The sequence below is a fragment of the Danio rerio genome, chromosome 23 (assembly GCF_052040795.2).
Source record: "Danio rerio strain M-AB ecotype USA chromosome 23, GRCz13ab, whole genome shotgun sequence".
NCBI classification, from domain to species: Eukaryota; Metazoa; Chordata; class Actinopteri; order Cypriniformes; family Danionidae; genus Danio; species Danio rerio.
This window is the reverse complement of record NC_141043.1, coordinates 40,985,001-41,000,290: the sequence shown is the minus strand read 5'-3', so window position 1 is coordinate 41,000,290 and position 15,290 is coordinate 40,985,001. Positions and strand designations below refer to the sequence as shown.

Genomic DNA, 15,290 nt, shown 5'->3' with positions numbered 1-15,290 from the left:
CTTAAAATTTCCAATAAGTACAAGTTTTTATTGAGGTGGTTTTGGACTTTTAGTGAAAATGAAAATGATGGAAGATAAAAATAAATTTGTTGAATAAACTCTGACGTAGCAACTATTAAACCCAAGTGGCCAATCGGATGACTCTATTATGCTTTCCTTGTTTACTGTTGGCTGCCAAGTAACCAATACACAGGTAGCTGCTTTAACAACGTGATGAAAATGGACCCAATTCAAATTTGAGATTCACCAAAAAGATTTATCTTAGGATGGATTTACAGCTAATTGAAATGGCTACCAGTTAACCACATTCTTCAAAACATCTTCTTTTGTGTTCAACAGAAATAAAAGATCTGGAACTACTTCAAGGCGAGTGCATGGTGATGTAGGGTTGCATGATACTGGAATTGGGTACCAATCAATATTGAAATTTTAAAAACGTCCATTTCCCACTAACAGCTATAGAGCACGTTCTAAAACACGGCTGATTTGCCGTTTTATGCACATGCTCAACAGAAAGGACTGTGATTGGCCGTGAAGGTCATCAGTTCACAGAACTCACCACTGTTTACTGAGTGTAACCACAGATGCAGGCACACTGGAGTATTTTAAGGCCGCGAGTCATCAGCTAATCGCTCGTATGTCTGCTTATAGACAAACCAGCTAATCGACGTGACTTTAAAGTGCTCCAGTGTCCCTGTACTTTGTGTTGTTTTGAACCTAATTAAGGACGAAATGTATGCTGTGTGTAGTTTTTCTGTAGTTGGTAACATATCAGGGACTGTAAGGGTCTGTCTGTGTTCATATATGTTCATTTATTTACTTACTGTATTACTTAATTACTGTACCAGTCAGTGGAAATGATTTATAAGTTCAAGGTGCTTTTGCGCTGAAGACCTTTCTTTTTCATATTGTTACTTTCTTATTTAGAGGATTGGGGAGGAGATTAAGGAAATATTTTTGTTGTATTTATTTCTTTGATTTGCTAGCGCAACTTTCAGTTCCCTCTCCATTTGTCTTGTTTTTTTTTTTATTTATTATTGTTTGTAAATATTGTAAATACCTTGGAAGCAATAAATCTTTTGCAGTTGTTTTGTGTTTTGTCTCGCCATCTTCACCATTAGTTTACTCATTGGTCATCTCTATGTTACTCCTTTTAATTCCCTAGACATATTTCCACCAAGGATCGTAACAGTTATGATAAAGCACATGAAGATACATCATAGAACTCAAAATATCCGGACAAAGCCACTATGAGGACCTCCTTCGCCATGATATAATGGTTAATAAAGCAGTTGTCATGCCAACTTTATACAATAAATAAAAGATTGCCCCGCCTCCTAGCTCTCTTGATTGGTCCACTGCTTTTGGACCTGACAATGATGAGCTGTGCTGCAGGTGAAAGTTGAAGATCTTTTTAGGCTTTGGAAAAAAAACTAGAGTAACAGTCACACACACTCGTCCAGCACGTTTACAATGAAAAACAAAAGAAATGCAATGTGTTGGAGAGGAAAAATGCATTCTGTGTGAACGGCCCCTTAATTTTGGAGATGTTTAAGCATGTTAATCTCTCTCGGCCACCATAGAACTATCCATTTAATCATCTTTCTTTTTAAAAGCTACACTGCAAACGAGCTCCCAAAATGCATCTTAAAAGCCTGCTTTGATGTTGGCTCACCCTGCTGTCCTTGCCCTCTTTCATGCGCAGCGCCCCCTCCAGGTGCAGCTGCCGGGTCTCTTCCGGCGACGTGCCAATCATCGGAGCGGTCAGGTCAATTCGGCTGAACTCCTTTAGAGCCTGCAGGCACACAGTAAGGGGAAATGAGGATGCAGATTTAAAGGAACAGTTCACCCAAAGATTAAAAATGATACCGTAATTTACTCACACCCACCCACCCAGCGAATGGGTTAGTTTTACAATGTATTCATGCACTTTTGGAAGCTTCAAAATAAAAGCCACTCTCCAACAGCATCATTGAAGAGCCAGGATAACATTTAAAACTACTCAGACTGTGTTCATCTGATAGAATAAAGTCATGGTAACACTTTACAATAAGGTTGTGTAAGTTAATGTATTTACTAACATCAACAAACACTGAACAATACATTTAGTACGGTCGGTGTTCATGCTTGTTAATGTTAGTCAGTGAAAATACAGTCATTCATTGTTAACTCAGTGCATTAAGTAATGTTAACCAGCATGAATTTGGGTTTAAGGAAATGTTGAACTATGATTAATAAATGCTATATCATTGTTGTTCATAGATGGTAAATACATTGACTAATAATGAAACCTCATTGTAAAATGAGACCAAAAATGGCTCGAGGGTGAGTGACTTATGGGGTAATCTTCATTTTTTACACATATCACATGGGGAATTCTCTGTGTAGTACCTTCTCCACCTCCTCACTGGCTCCCTCCACGGCCTCGTATGACTCGACTCGAGCTGAAGTGGCTGCCAGTTTCTGCTGCTCCTGCCGCTGGCGCATCTGAGAGTCCACACCGTTGATGAAGCCTTCCACACATGCAACCTGAATACACGGACACACATGCAGATCAGCATAGAGTCAGAATTACTAGCCTTCCTGTGAATTTATCTTCTTTCTCAAACATTTGTCAAATGATGTTTAACAGAGCAAGGAATTTTCCACAGTATTAAATGTAATATTTGTTTTAATTTTAACCATTTGAATGTCTATGTTATTAGCCCCCTTGAGAAATATGTTTTTAGAAATTGGTTATTAATACTAATATCTATAGAATTGAGTTGAAAAAGGCTTTTTTCTGTTAAACAGAAAATAAGGAATAATAATTCTAGTAATTCAGGAGGGCAAATTATTCTGACTTCAACTGTATACTGTACACACTGTGCTGTAACTGTTTTTGTGATAGTTTAGAAATGTTGGTGTCTCACCATGTTGTTGAGAGCATCTCTGGAGGCCTGATCTTCAGTTTTCTTCAGGATGGTCTTCAGGAGCAGGGGGTACTTGGTGAGTCTCTGGTGCGGTTTGACTAGCATGTCCGCTAGCTTCAGACGGTTACACTGTTTATTCGTTTCTGCCCACTGTAAAGGTGAGAAATTTGATGAATATAAATGACATCTTCAATGTCGTAAACTGACTATACTTTGTAAAACAAATAAATAAATACAATTCAAATTTAAGATAATGTAAAATAAAATAAATCATAATATTAGATACTACCTATCAGAAAAATAAATAAATAAATAAATAAAAAACATAACATTAGATATCACATAAAATATTTAAAAATAATTAAGATATATTTTTTTTTAATTTATTAAGAAATTAATCATAATAATAAATATTACCTAATAAAATAAATTAATACTATTTATATTATAATTATATAATATTATGCAATATATTATTATAATAATAATATTAGATATTACCTAAAATATAAAATAAAAATGAAAACAAAATACAATACAATAAAATGCATAACATTAGATATTACCCAAAATATTTAAAAATAATTAAGATAATCGAAAATTAAATAAAAGAAATAAATAACAATATTAAATATTACCTAATAAAATAAAAATTAAATAAAAATATAAATATATATATTAGACATTAGCTAAATTAGTTTTAAATAATTAATTAAAACAATACAATAAATTTCTATGCTTATACAAGAAAAAAAATCCAACATTCTAAACAGTCTAACATTTCTTAAAATAATAATTTCTTGAAAATAATTTCAATATATTATCATTTTAAATCAAATAATAAAAATTATAATAACAAATTCAGAAATTGTGACACATTATCCAAGAAGTGTTTTATGAATTATTTGTACACAAGAAAGCAATTGTAAATGTCTATAATTCTGCTTCTACTTAATGTAATACAATTAGCAAATTAAACATTATATGTATATTATACAGATACTGAAACATTTATTATAGAAATGAAAACCTACAATATTTTAAAATAATTATTTAAGAAAAAACAAAACCAAAACAAAACAAAATAATAAATAAATCGTAGTATTAGATATTAGATAATATATTTATATTACAAGTTACCTCATACATTTAAAACACCTGATCTTAATAATAACTGGTTATTTTATTTTAGATGCCCTTTTTAGGTAGTTTAACTATATTTTATCTTGTATATTACATACTATTATGACTTTGGCTCACTTCTTTGCTTTTAAAGTGCTCTATAAATAAGATTGAATTAACTACATACAGAGAACATGCAGCAAAGCATCATAAATAGTGCATCTTAAACAATAAAAAAGTAAAGATAGTTGAGGTGTGTTGACGGTTGGTCTTAATCTCCTCACCGTGATGTAGATCTTGAAGAGCTCATTGTCTCTGAGCAGTGAACGCATGTACTCCATACAGCTCTCCTCCTCCATACAGTACCGGATATACGGCTGAAACCGGGATGCAAACTAACCACACAAACAACACACTTTACATCAAAAACCACCATCGTTTTCTGAATTTACTCTGAACAACAAGCTGATGTGCAACTCACCGTACTGAAGCCCTCCTGCAGGTCTGTGGGCTCGATCAAGCTCCGGGATCCTCGCGCTTTCTCCAGCGCCGGAAACATGACCTGAACCCACAGCGTGCAGTGCAGACGCACAATGTCCTGGATGTTGCTGAAGAGCCGAGTGGGCTCTACTTCACCCAGAAGACTATTATCCTGCAGATTCAGCAGACCACACAGGAACAGCTGCACAGAAAACATACAGATACATTAATAAAGTCTGCTATAGTAGATTTATATCCATACGAGATCCACAAATAGCACTTTATTTCATATCATACAGTGTGTTTTCTTTTTGGGTCTGAAACAGTTCAATTCTCTGAAAACAGCACCTTTAAGAGTGCTTTGATTGATTAGATCTTGGCTTAGGCCCCGTTTACATTAGTGCTTTTAGGTTTTAAAACGGTGTTTTAGAAGGAAAACGTTCCGCGTCCGAACTAGCGTTTCACCCAGTGTTTCTGAACAGCTCTAAGTCTACACAAAAATGACTGAAACGCACGTCACACACACACACACACTCTGGCATGCGCTGCAGCATATCTACCCAAATGAGAGCTGTGCTTATCGGACTGCTCAAGCATCTCCCGTTGGATCTAATGTCACTATATTTGTTAAACGTGATATTTCAATTATCTTGTTGTCTTTATGTAAAAAAAATTTAAACCACAAACTTTAATATATTAATTTATCTAAAAATAAAAACACAATCAAAACATAAATAAATAAATATATATATGAACAATATCACAGAGTAGCAGTGCGATATGGCTGTATATCGGTACTGCTGGGAGGCGTGCGTTGGTGTCTTAGTGTCCCACCAGTGATGATATACGGCCATATCGCACTGCTAAAAGTGTGATATTGCCTTTTACAGTAGGTCACTGGCATAATCGCGAATATAAAAAAGAAAATCAAACATGGAGAGTCTAAAAATCCTTTTGTATGAGGAACTACTTTCATCCTCCATTCCTTCACAACTGCAGCTGACGTTAGAACAGCAGAAACGGTTGCCACTTCACCAACATCACTTTAGAGCTAGTGCTTGAATGATTCTCTATAGCGTAATGTCTAAATTAATGACAAAACAGGTGATATGGGTCACATTTTAAGATTATAAGGCTGTAAAGCATGATTGTGGCTTTCATGTGGACTTTGTCGCCATCTTGTGGCGGAACATCAACCGTCTTTGCTCTGCTCAGTATGACAGGATGATGGATGCCATTGTGCTGTATCTCCGAAATTAAAATGATTTAAAATAAACTCTATCCTTAAAAATAAACTGCATAGTTGCAATCTAAACAACTACATTCTCGACTAAAAAAGCCTCAAAAGTATACGTTGTCCAACAGCTGCAATATTTGTCAAACTGTAGTCCTCTGCTTGCCACTCATGGTGAAGAGGCTGAACGAGTTCTGATATTACTTTAATAACTCAAGGCTATCAGTCAATCAGATTCGACAACCAGACAGAACTGCTGAATATAAATAATAGCAGGGTTTAGCTTCATGTTTTCTTTGAACCTTCCAAAATAATGAGTTGAAATAATTTCCAGAAAAATAACTTACATCAGTGATAACCCTGAGTTTCTTGATGTACGTAGCCTCAGTTTGTATCAACTCCCATATGGCCTCCTGCTGTTGGAACTGACGTCTACTTAAACTCTGAAAACAGACAAAAAAGGCCATAAAGTCAGGATAAAGGTGCACTAATAAACAGCCAATCAGATAACGTGCAAACTGCAAATGGTCTGTGAAAACTAAAGCAAACATATGTTTAAATAAATCAATAACAGTGGACAATCATAGTTGCTTTTTGCTAACAAAAGCAACTTTTTAAATAGTCAAAAACTATTAACCATATCACATCACACTTCAAGTCAGCAGATACTACATAATCCTAAAAAATAACAGTAATTTTAATGGACATAATAAACATAATAAATAAACATATTTTTTATGTTTTTAAATAAACATAATACTTGATCTTTTTAATCCTCAAAACTGCTATTATAACATTCATCTAATTAAACCTCTGATATAAGTCTGATAAAGGTGTAATAATAAACAATAAATCAAATAAATCTTAAGTCCTGTGAATTGCTTTGAAATGTGCAGAAAAAGAAGAGAGGGTGGGACAGAGTAGCTCCTCCCCTTTTTATTAAAACAGCCAATAGCGTTTTGTTGTTTTATTACAGCTCTGCCACTAAGAGTGATTGAGCTTAAGGCCATCAAATCAAAAGTGTCTTGAAGGGGGCGGGGCATGTTAGATACTAGAGAGGATTTGATTAGTCAAAACTTGATAAGAAACTGAAGTATGAGGTGATGTGAATAAAACTGTTGATCAATTTAGGTGGAAGTGACAAACTACAAGCTATATATGTTTATTCATTCATTTTCTTGTCGGCTTAGTCCCTTTTCTAATCCAGGGTCGCCACAGCGGAATGAACCGCCAACTTATCCAGCAAGTTTTTACGCAGCGGATGCCCTTCCAGCCGCAACCCATCTCTGGGAAACATCCACACACACAGCGCTACCTACTGCGCCACTGCCTTGCCTTATACATGTTTATATCATTTTTAAAAGTGAATTGTCACTGTTTTGGAGCACACTAGCTTATAGATATAATAAAAACTAACAATACTGATACTAACATCTTTTTTTGAAATTCATGGGACCTTTAAACCAACAGTCCTGAGAGGCAAAGAGCATTGGTTTGTGTAATATCTAAAGCCAACATATGTTCGCTTAAGCCAATTACAGTAATGTCTGCATCTGTCGCGATGATCAATAGACAGGATGTGTGTGTAATGTCCCATAAGTGTGTACCTCGGGGTCGTCCAGAAGTGTCCTCCAGCTGTCCTCCAGGGTCAGGTTGGGCTCTTCCTCTTCCTCCTCCCAGGAGTCCTGGTGAAAGGCCAGCTGAGGTGGAAGCTTCGGCAGACCGAACTGACTGTAGGCCTGCAGCTTAGTGTTGAGCAGCTGCACCCGGTCCACCTCCTTACACACACACACAGAAAATACACAGGCAATTAGATCATTTCTTCATATGCACTTTTAAATCAAGAAAGAAATAAACATGGAAGAGTTGTATTAGATTATATAAGTCCAGAAAAGCAATTCTACTTTCCATCAGTATCTCTCCATATGTAAAATGAATACACAGCTTGTATTATTTGATGTGTATTTTAGCCAAACTTTATCTTTGCAATATAATATAATATTTAAACCCGACCACAAAACTAGTCTGTGTGTCACCGCATCCCTAAGGACTGTTTGGCGAAATATTTGACTACATGTCACTGCATATCAAACGACTTAAATGTGAGAAATCTCCACTGTACTGGGCGAGAGCGCTTACTGAACATCGATGACGTAAGCAGCCCAGGCCCGATTGCAGTGTGAGTGCGGGCCATCGGGGGAGACGAGAGGGGGGACAAGCGTGCTTTGGACCGGTTCAAGGCAACTTTACATAGTGTGAGTATGGCCTAATTTAGCCAAATCGCATCAAAATTTACATGTCTGTCCCAACAAAACACCCATACCAGGGTTTATGACACCTTACCAACACCCTTTGACAAAACAGCACCTTTTCTTGACTCGCACTTCCATTGATTGAGGTGAGTGACGCGTGGCCTATTGTCCTGAAAAGGGATGACTGGTGTACTTCTGACAACGAGTATTTAGCATTGAGTGCTTACAAACAATAGAACAGACACAGATGGACTATAGGCGGCATGTAGTAGCCACTGGAGATGGAGGTTTGGTTCTGTTTAACCCTGCTTTTGTGAAAACATGCCCCAGCAGGACACAAGAACAGCCCCTGTCTGTCTGCTTTTGGGATTCATGATGGATTGTGAAAGAGCTGGAAGGTGTGAAGTGACAGATGAGTGACAGATAAGGTCTCTATTAGTCCAGCATCTGGTGGAAATAGTTATTTATTTGGGATTTAGTATATTGGTGATCATTTAAAATTGAGTAGAATTTGTGAAACTATTAAATGAGTGCTGTATAATATTGCAAATGCTGTGAGGTTTTGTTTTTTGTGATGTTAAAACAAGAGACTATTCACATTCTAGAGTGATTGGGGGTGATTTTGATTAGAAGAAAGAAAAGAAAATAGTCAATAAAATTAAATAATGAAATAATACAAACAAAAGCTAAAATAAATCAAATAAAACAACACTTTTGAATGTTGAAAATAGTGGATTCACCAAGATGAAAATAAAATATTACTTTCTGGTGTAAATAAAAAAAATAAATAAATAAATTATTATTGATAATAACAACAATAACATTATTTTAAAGTATTTTTTATAATAAACAATAAAATAATAAATAAATCAAAGTTAGATATTATCTAAAATAATTTATAGCAATTATTTAAAATAATACAAAATAAAGCAATGAATAAATCATAATGTTAGATATTACCTAAAATAATTAAATATTTTAATATATTTCACATTGTTTTTCTTGGGAAATTCCCAATAAGTTTGATGTGTCAAATGAACCTCTTCCTTTTGAAAAAACAAAAGTTGGATCCAAGATGGCCGACTTTAAAATGGCCACCATGGTAACCACCCATCTTGAAAAGTTTGCCCCCTCACATATACCAATGTGCCACAAACAGGACGGTAATATCACCAACCATTCCCATTTTATTGAGGTGTATCCATATAAATGGCCGACCCTGTATATCTAAATAAATACATTTTTAATAATGAAAATTACATTATTATATGTATAAACAATATTATTACAATTATATATATATATATATATATATATATATATATATATATATATATATATATATATATATATATATATATATATATACATACACATATACACACACATAGTTGCTTTGTTGTAAAATCTTTTTAGATGTGAACAATCTAGGAAAGACATAGAACTTTAATTTTAACATCACTTAGGTATTTGTCAAATTTACTAGCCATTTTTGAGAGAGAAATTTATTAAATGAAGCAGTAAATGAATAAAGTAAATACATATTTTTCTCCAAATACTTTTTACAGTTTATTGTCTTAATTTTATGCAAGTGTGTGTGGCTGTTTTAAATAAACATTGACATTCAGACAAAAGAATAAAGAAAAATTATTTCATAACTATTTCTGTGCTCATCTTCTCTCTGACTAATCCCAATATGGAAAATTGCACCATCGCATATCCTGATTTCCTTAAACTTCCTGTGGTTTTCAAGATGAGTAGATTAGATCACATCAGCTCTTACCTTTTCAGCTCCGGCGCCAAAGAAGATACTGAAGCGGTTCGGGGGGCGGTTCTTGCAGTTGTTAGGTCCAGCGGTCAGTGATCCTCCAGGAGCCGCAGTGGGCAGAGAGCCTCCCAGCAGGGCCAGAGTGTCCATAGAGGGGATGCTGGCATCACCCAGAAACTGCTTCATGTCCTTCGTCCGACGGGCCTGACCCTGTGTTGAGAAGCAAGAGATGCAAGATTGAGAGATATTTAACTTTTTCCGACATCCCATGATGCTTTGCTTGAGTGATGGGAGTTCAATTCAAAAAATTTGCTCGACCTCAAGGGGTGATACACCTTTATGAGTTTTTTTCTTCAGTTTAACACAAAAAAAGAGATTTTGAAGAATGCTGAACATCTGCAACCATTGACTTCCATAGTTAGAAAAACAAATACTATGGATGTCAATGGTTACAGGTTTCTTCGGTGTGTCTTCCTTTGTGTTCAGCAGAAAGAAAAGAAACTCAAATAGGGTTTGAAGGTGAAGGGTGAGTAAATGATGACAGAATGTAAATTTTGGGTAAATGTCCCTTTAAATTTCTGTCAAACTGTAAACAATTAGTAAATGGTTTTCAAAAATGACAATAAATGTTTTGTGTGATTTTAACTTTTTAAAATAAGTTAATTTAATTGGCTTTCAACTCAACTTTTCTTTTTCTTTTTTTAATAATAATTTTTTGGGGGTTTTTCACCTTTATTTTGATAGGACAGTAGAGAATTCATACAGGAAAGCATTGGGAGCAGAGAGAAGGAAAGGATCGGCAAAGGACCCCGAGACGGGAATCAAACACGGGTCACCACAAGCACACTGGTGCTATATGTCAGCGAGCAGTACCACTAGGCTACCGGCGCCGACTCAACTCATCTTTTTAACTTAATATTTTTTAGTCTGATTGATGTAAGCTAAGATGACAAGAAAAATTATAGGAGCAATCCACATCTTTAAAAAAAAAGCCACATTTACAAGTTAAACAGTCGAGTTATTACAATTTTTTAATCCATTCAGCCGATCTTCGTGTCTGGAAGGAGCACTTTCATAGATATAAACACTAGATATTGCATAGGGTCCCTGAGCATGTAGCGCCGCCATATTTGTACAGTGCTCCCAGGACAAGTGTTATTCAACCGCACTAATCAAGCAGTAAAGATGCTGGATTGTATGGGTGTGTAGTAATGAGCAAACAAAGAAAACAATTCACCATAAAGCAAAGTAGCCCCACCTCGCACTAAATACTAGCATATGCTAGTTTTGTTGAATAAAATCAGCAAACAATGGAAGAGAAATATGACAATGAGATGCTGCTCTGCCAGAAACTTGTATTATTGTCAGCTAGTGAAGGAGTTGTTCATTCACAAACGAATCGCTCCCTCTGTCGTCAGTATAGGAAGTGAAAGCAGGGGAGGGGATGTGTTTCAGGGCATGGATTAGATCAAATTTAACAGGGAGGGTGTATAGAACATTTCCGTGCACACAAACACAAGCTTTTTGTCAGGAATGCCTGTGCGGTCACTGATCCATCAAATGTAGAAAAATGATGAAAAATCATAAGTTTCGTAATAAAAAAAAAAATGCATACTGACCACTGGGAAAACTCCCGATCATAGATATGCGTGTATATATCTGGCTCTGGATGGCCAGAGTCCTCCACTGCAGCGTGGTCCCGCATTCATTTTAAAGGAGCGCCTCCCTGTACTAAAATGGCAGCTCTTGATGCAGTCCTTCTAATAGACAACAACAGGGTAGGCGACATCTAATGTATATATCTATGGAGCACTTTTATCTTAGCTTAGCATAAATCATTGAATCAGATTAGACCATTAGCATTTTTGACTGCAGCAGATGCAATAATATCACGCAGTGCCTGAAATTAATCCCCAGCTAGACTACTTCTAGTGGCATCCACATGTGGATACGTTGGTTATATTGACAAAAGTTAGCCAAAATTCAGGCATTGCATAATATCAACTCAGCTGCTGCAGCCATGGTAAGGCAGCAAAGATCCTTGATTATTACACCAGATTGAGAGTATAGTTCCTAGCCTGCAGCTAGTTTCCTGGAAAACAGCAACTTCTCATTTTCCATCGATCTTAGTACAAGATGTAACTACAGAATTGACAAGCTTTAAATAGGAAAACTATCGAAACGCTTTTTGAGCAAGATGCTAATGGTCTAATCTGATTCAATGATTTATGCTAAGCTAAGCTAAAAGTGCTCCCACAAGATCAAGAGGTAAAACTCTAGGAAATTTGCTATGTTCAACTATATTTCATTTAAGTTGATTCAACAACAACAACCAAAAATAATCACTTAAAAAACTCCAAACAAGTTTTTTCTGTAGCAAATAGTACAGAAGTATATTAAATATACTGCATATGCATATATAAAAAACAAAAATAACCTGTAAAAAAAATTAACGTCTAGTTAAAACATCAACCCTAATGTTATTTTATCACCGGAAAAATTAAAGCACAAAGACAAACGCATCTAAATATGGATTATTTGTAGCATACCGTTACTATTATTATTTTTTTTGTTTCAGCACTTTTGAATGTAAGTTCCCCAAACAGGAAGTGCAGCCCATAATTTGAAACTCAAGAGGCACATTTGGAAAAAAAAGAGGTTTGTGAGAATGATATCTGCAAGAATGTGAAGGACAGTAGATAGAGAGATACGATGGAGAGCTTTATCGGTAACATCTGAATGAACGAGCGGCTGTGAGAGAGTAAACATGAGATTCAAAAACAGATTGAGAGACACAGGTGAGACCGAGGCAAACAAACTAAACGTACCAGCATTCATCTCAAGGATATCAAACCACAAGCAGAATCAAACCAGGGTGGGCTCACAATTCTGAAGTATAATAGCCTTCAAATCTGAAGTTATAGAAATATTGCAGCACGGTAAAAACGTCTTATTTCACATCATGACTTTAATCTGTTTTTTATTGGTGACATTATACTTCTTATTTCACATCATGTGTTTTTAGAAGTATGATTACGCTGTACAACATTATATGACAAGAAGACATAACAGCAAATGTTTTTACGTTACTTTAAATTAATTGGGTTTATTTTTTGTATCTATAAAAAGTTTAACTTTTTTTAGTCAGCTTGACTGATGTAAGTTAAGATGACTAGACAATTTCCTTTGATTCAACAAAAAAAAAAGTAGACAGCAAGATTTTACAGTGTATATAATTAATTATTTAATAAATAATACAAAACACATGAATATTTTCTGCATAAATTCTCAATTCCCCTCTAATTTTTTCAAAATGTTCTCAAAAATGTGAAAAATACCTGGACACAATAATTGTATGAACATAATTTTATAGATTTTGTATATTTTACCAATTAATATTTTTATTTAAGAACAAACAAGCATTTTTATTTATTATATTTTTAGAGTTTGAATTTATTTATTTATTTATTTTACTTAGCAAGAAAAACAATTGCCAAATTTAATAAAACCAGAACTTAATAGAGCCAGAAAACCAAAATTGTATCCAATTTTATACAAATTTAATAAAACCAGAACTTAGTAGAAACAGAAAACAAATATTTTAACAAACAAACAAACAAACAAACAAACAAACAAACAAACAAATAAACAAAACAAACAAACAAAAAATGCACTCAAAAAAGAAATTTCTTCACCATTTACTCTTAGGTGGTCTTAAAATTTCTAAATATGTCGTTTTGTTCTGTTCAAAACAAAGAAGATATTTTGAAGAATGTGGAAAAAAGCTGCCAATCAAAAAAACATACTATGGAAGTCGTTTTTCTTAAATGTGATCCAAGAACTGTGAATAGATGATACCAAGGTATCCATAATCCTGGACCAGGTTGTATCCTGAGCAGATGCTGTGGTGGTCATGGAGGAATGGAGAGCATTGAGACATGAGATTCCTGAAAAACCCTAGTGACAGACGAGTCTCTGCATTGATTCCGTGGGCCAGCCTGAACACCCTCCGGTGACTCACACCTGCAGCTTCTCCACAATGGACGTCCAGTGTTCTCCAGCCTAAGGCGTCTAGATTGCAGCTCTGCACAGAAAGTTTAGCCAAAGGAGAAATGGTTGTGTCCAACTGAGCCTGGTTTCTCTCAAGGTTTTTTCCTTCACTTTTGTCAATCGGTGAAGTTTGTTCCTCGCCACTGTCACCACTGGCTTGCTTGGTTTGGGCCTTGTAGAGCTGCGCATCGATATACACCAATATAAATAAACATGAATTGAATTTCTCCAACATTCTTCAGTATATCTTCCTTTGTGTTCAACAGAAGAACCTTTAACTTTTCTTCTACCTCCTCATCACTTTTTAAAATAGCTGACCCTTGACAGAAGCACTGCAAAACCAAAGCTTCTACAAAGTGACAACATTAACAGAAGCAATTATGAGTCATGCTGATATCCCAAACAATAAAGATCCTTCCCAAGTCCTCCTTACATCATACAGTGCAGTAGGTCAGCAACCCTGCTCGGAAACATTAAGACCGTCATTGTTTTATCAGTCATTGTTCTGCCAGAGAGCACTGCAACAACTTACTGTTCAAACATGCTACAGCGTATGACTTGAACAAACAAACAGCTGTTTAGTTTCTAAGGAAGTAGTAATGTGGCCGAGCAGGAGGCTTGTTGACCCTCTTCACCAGGACGCAGGGAATTCCACCGCAAATTCCAGAAAGCACGACGGCAATTTGGGGGAATGTGCAAAAAAACAGGAAAGGTCTAAAGATTAAACAATGGAATTCCCTAAACAAACACGAGCAAAGCTGATAGCGACGGCAATAACAGATAATAGTGAATTACACTGATTAAATACAGTTTTATTACATTTACTATTATAGATTTTTATTATTATTATCAACGCTCCAAAAAACTTGTGCTGCTGCTTCAAACTACTCATTTAAAAAAAGCTGAATCAACACGATAGATCACTAATTAAACTTAAACTCTTATAAATGATTTTTTGGGACAACTTAATTGCTTTATGTTCAATCCACACAAACACACACACACACACACACACACACACACACACAAAAGTATTTTTCTATTTTTTTTTTGCTCTTTTTATTGTTACACTTTCTATGTTCTTTCTTATTATGTGCCTATTGCTGTTACTGTTTTTATGCCCATATCGTTAGTATATGTTTTCTCTGTAAAGCACTTTGTGCAGCCTTGTGGCAGTTGGAAACGTGCTCTATAAATAAATTGAACTTGATCTTGTAAAGTACTTTTACTTCTTCAAACTAATTATTTAAAATGAGCTGAATCAACGCAACTGTTAAGGATTGCTTTGGGACAACGTAATCGATTTGTGTTCGGACAACATGAAGGAATTGTGCTGAACCCAGAATTTCTACAACAGAGAATGCTGAAAATAGCTGTTGAAGCTTCTTCAGGATTCCATAATGGAGATTTTTTAAAAGTACAGCATTTATTTTTAAATAGGGAGCTGTTGTTAAAATATAAATGATTTTACT

At 35.3% G+C, this 15,290-nt stretch overlaps 1 protein-coding gene across 10 annotated transcripts in view; it reads right to left on the bottom strand.

Moving 5' to 3' along the window:
- The window catches only part of plekhg5b (pleckstrin homology domain containing, family G (with RhoGef domain) member 5b), a 156,751-nt gene that overhangs the window by 15,094 nt on the left and 126,367 nt on the right, over window positions 1-15,290 (bottom strand). For all 10 annotated transcript variants that reach the window (XR_015523911.1, XR_015523913.1, XR_015523914.1 and 7 more), the window contains 8 exons: window positions 9,784-9,978; window positions 7,356-7,526; window positions 6,096-6,191; window positions 4,516-4,716; window positions 4,319-4,429; window positions 2,913-3,062; window positions 2,392-2,529; window positions 1,676-1,795 (listed from right to left, as the gene is read on the bottom strand). Coding sequence is in view for 7 of the 10 variants with exons in the window: in XM_087307658.1 (XP_087163784.1) it covers window positions 1,676-1,795; window positions 2,392-2,529; window positions 2,913-3,062; window positions 4,319-4,429; window positions 4,516-4,716; window positions 6,096-6,191; window positions 7,356-7,526; window positions 9,784-9,978 (1,182 nt within the window). In the remaining 3 variants the exon portion in view is untranslated. The remainder of the gene's footprint in view (window positions 1-1,675; window positions 1,796-2,391; window positions 2,530-2,912; window positions 3,063-4,318; window positions 4,430-4,515; window positions 4,717-6,095; window positions 6,192-7,355; window positions 7,527-9,783; window positions 9,979-15,290) is intronic.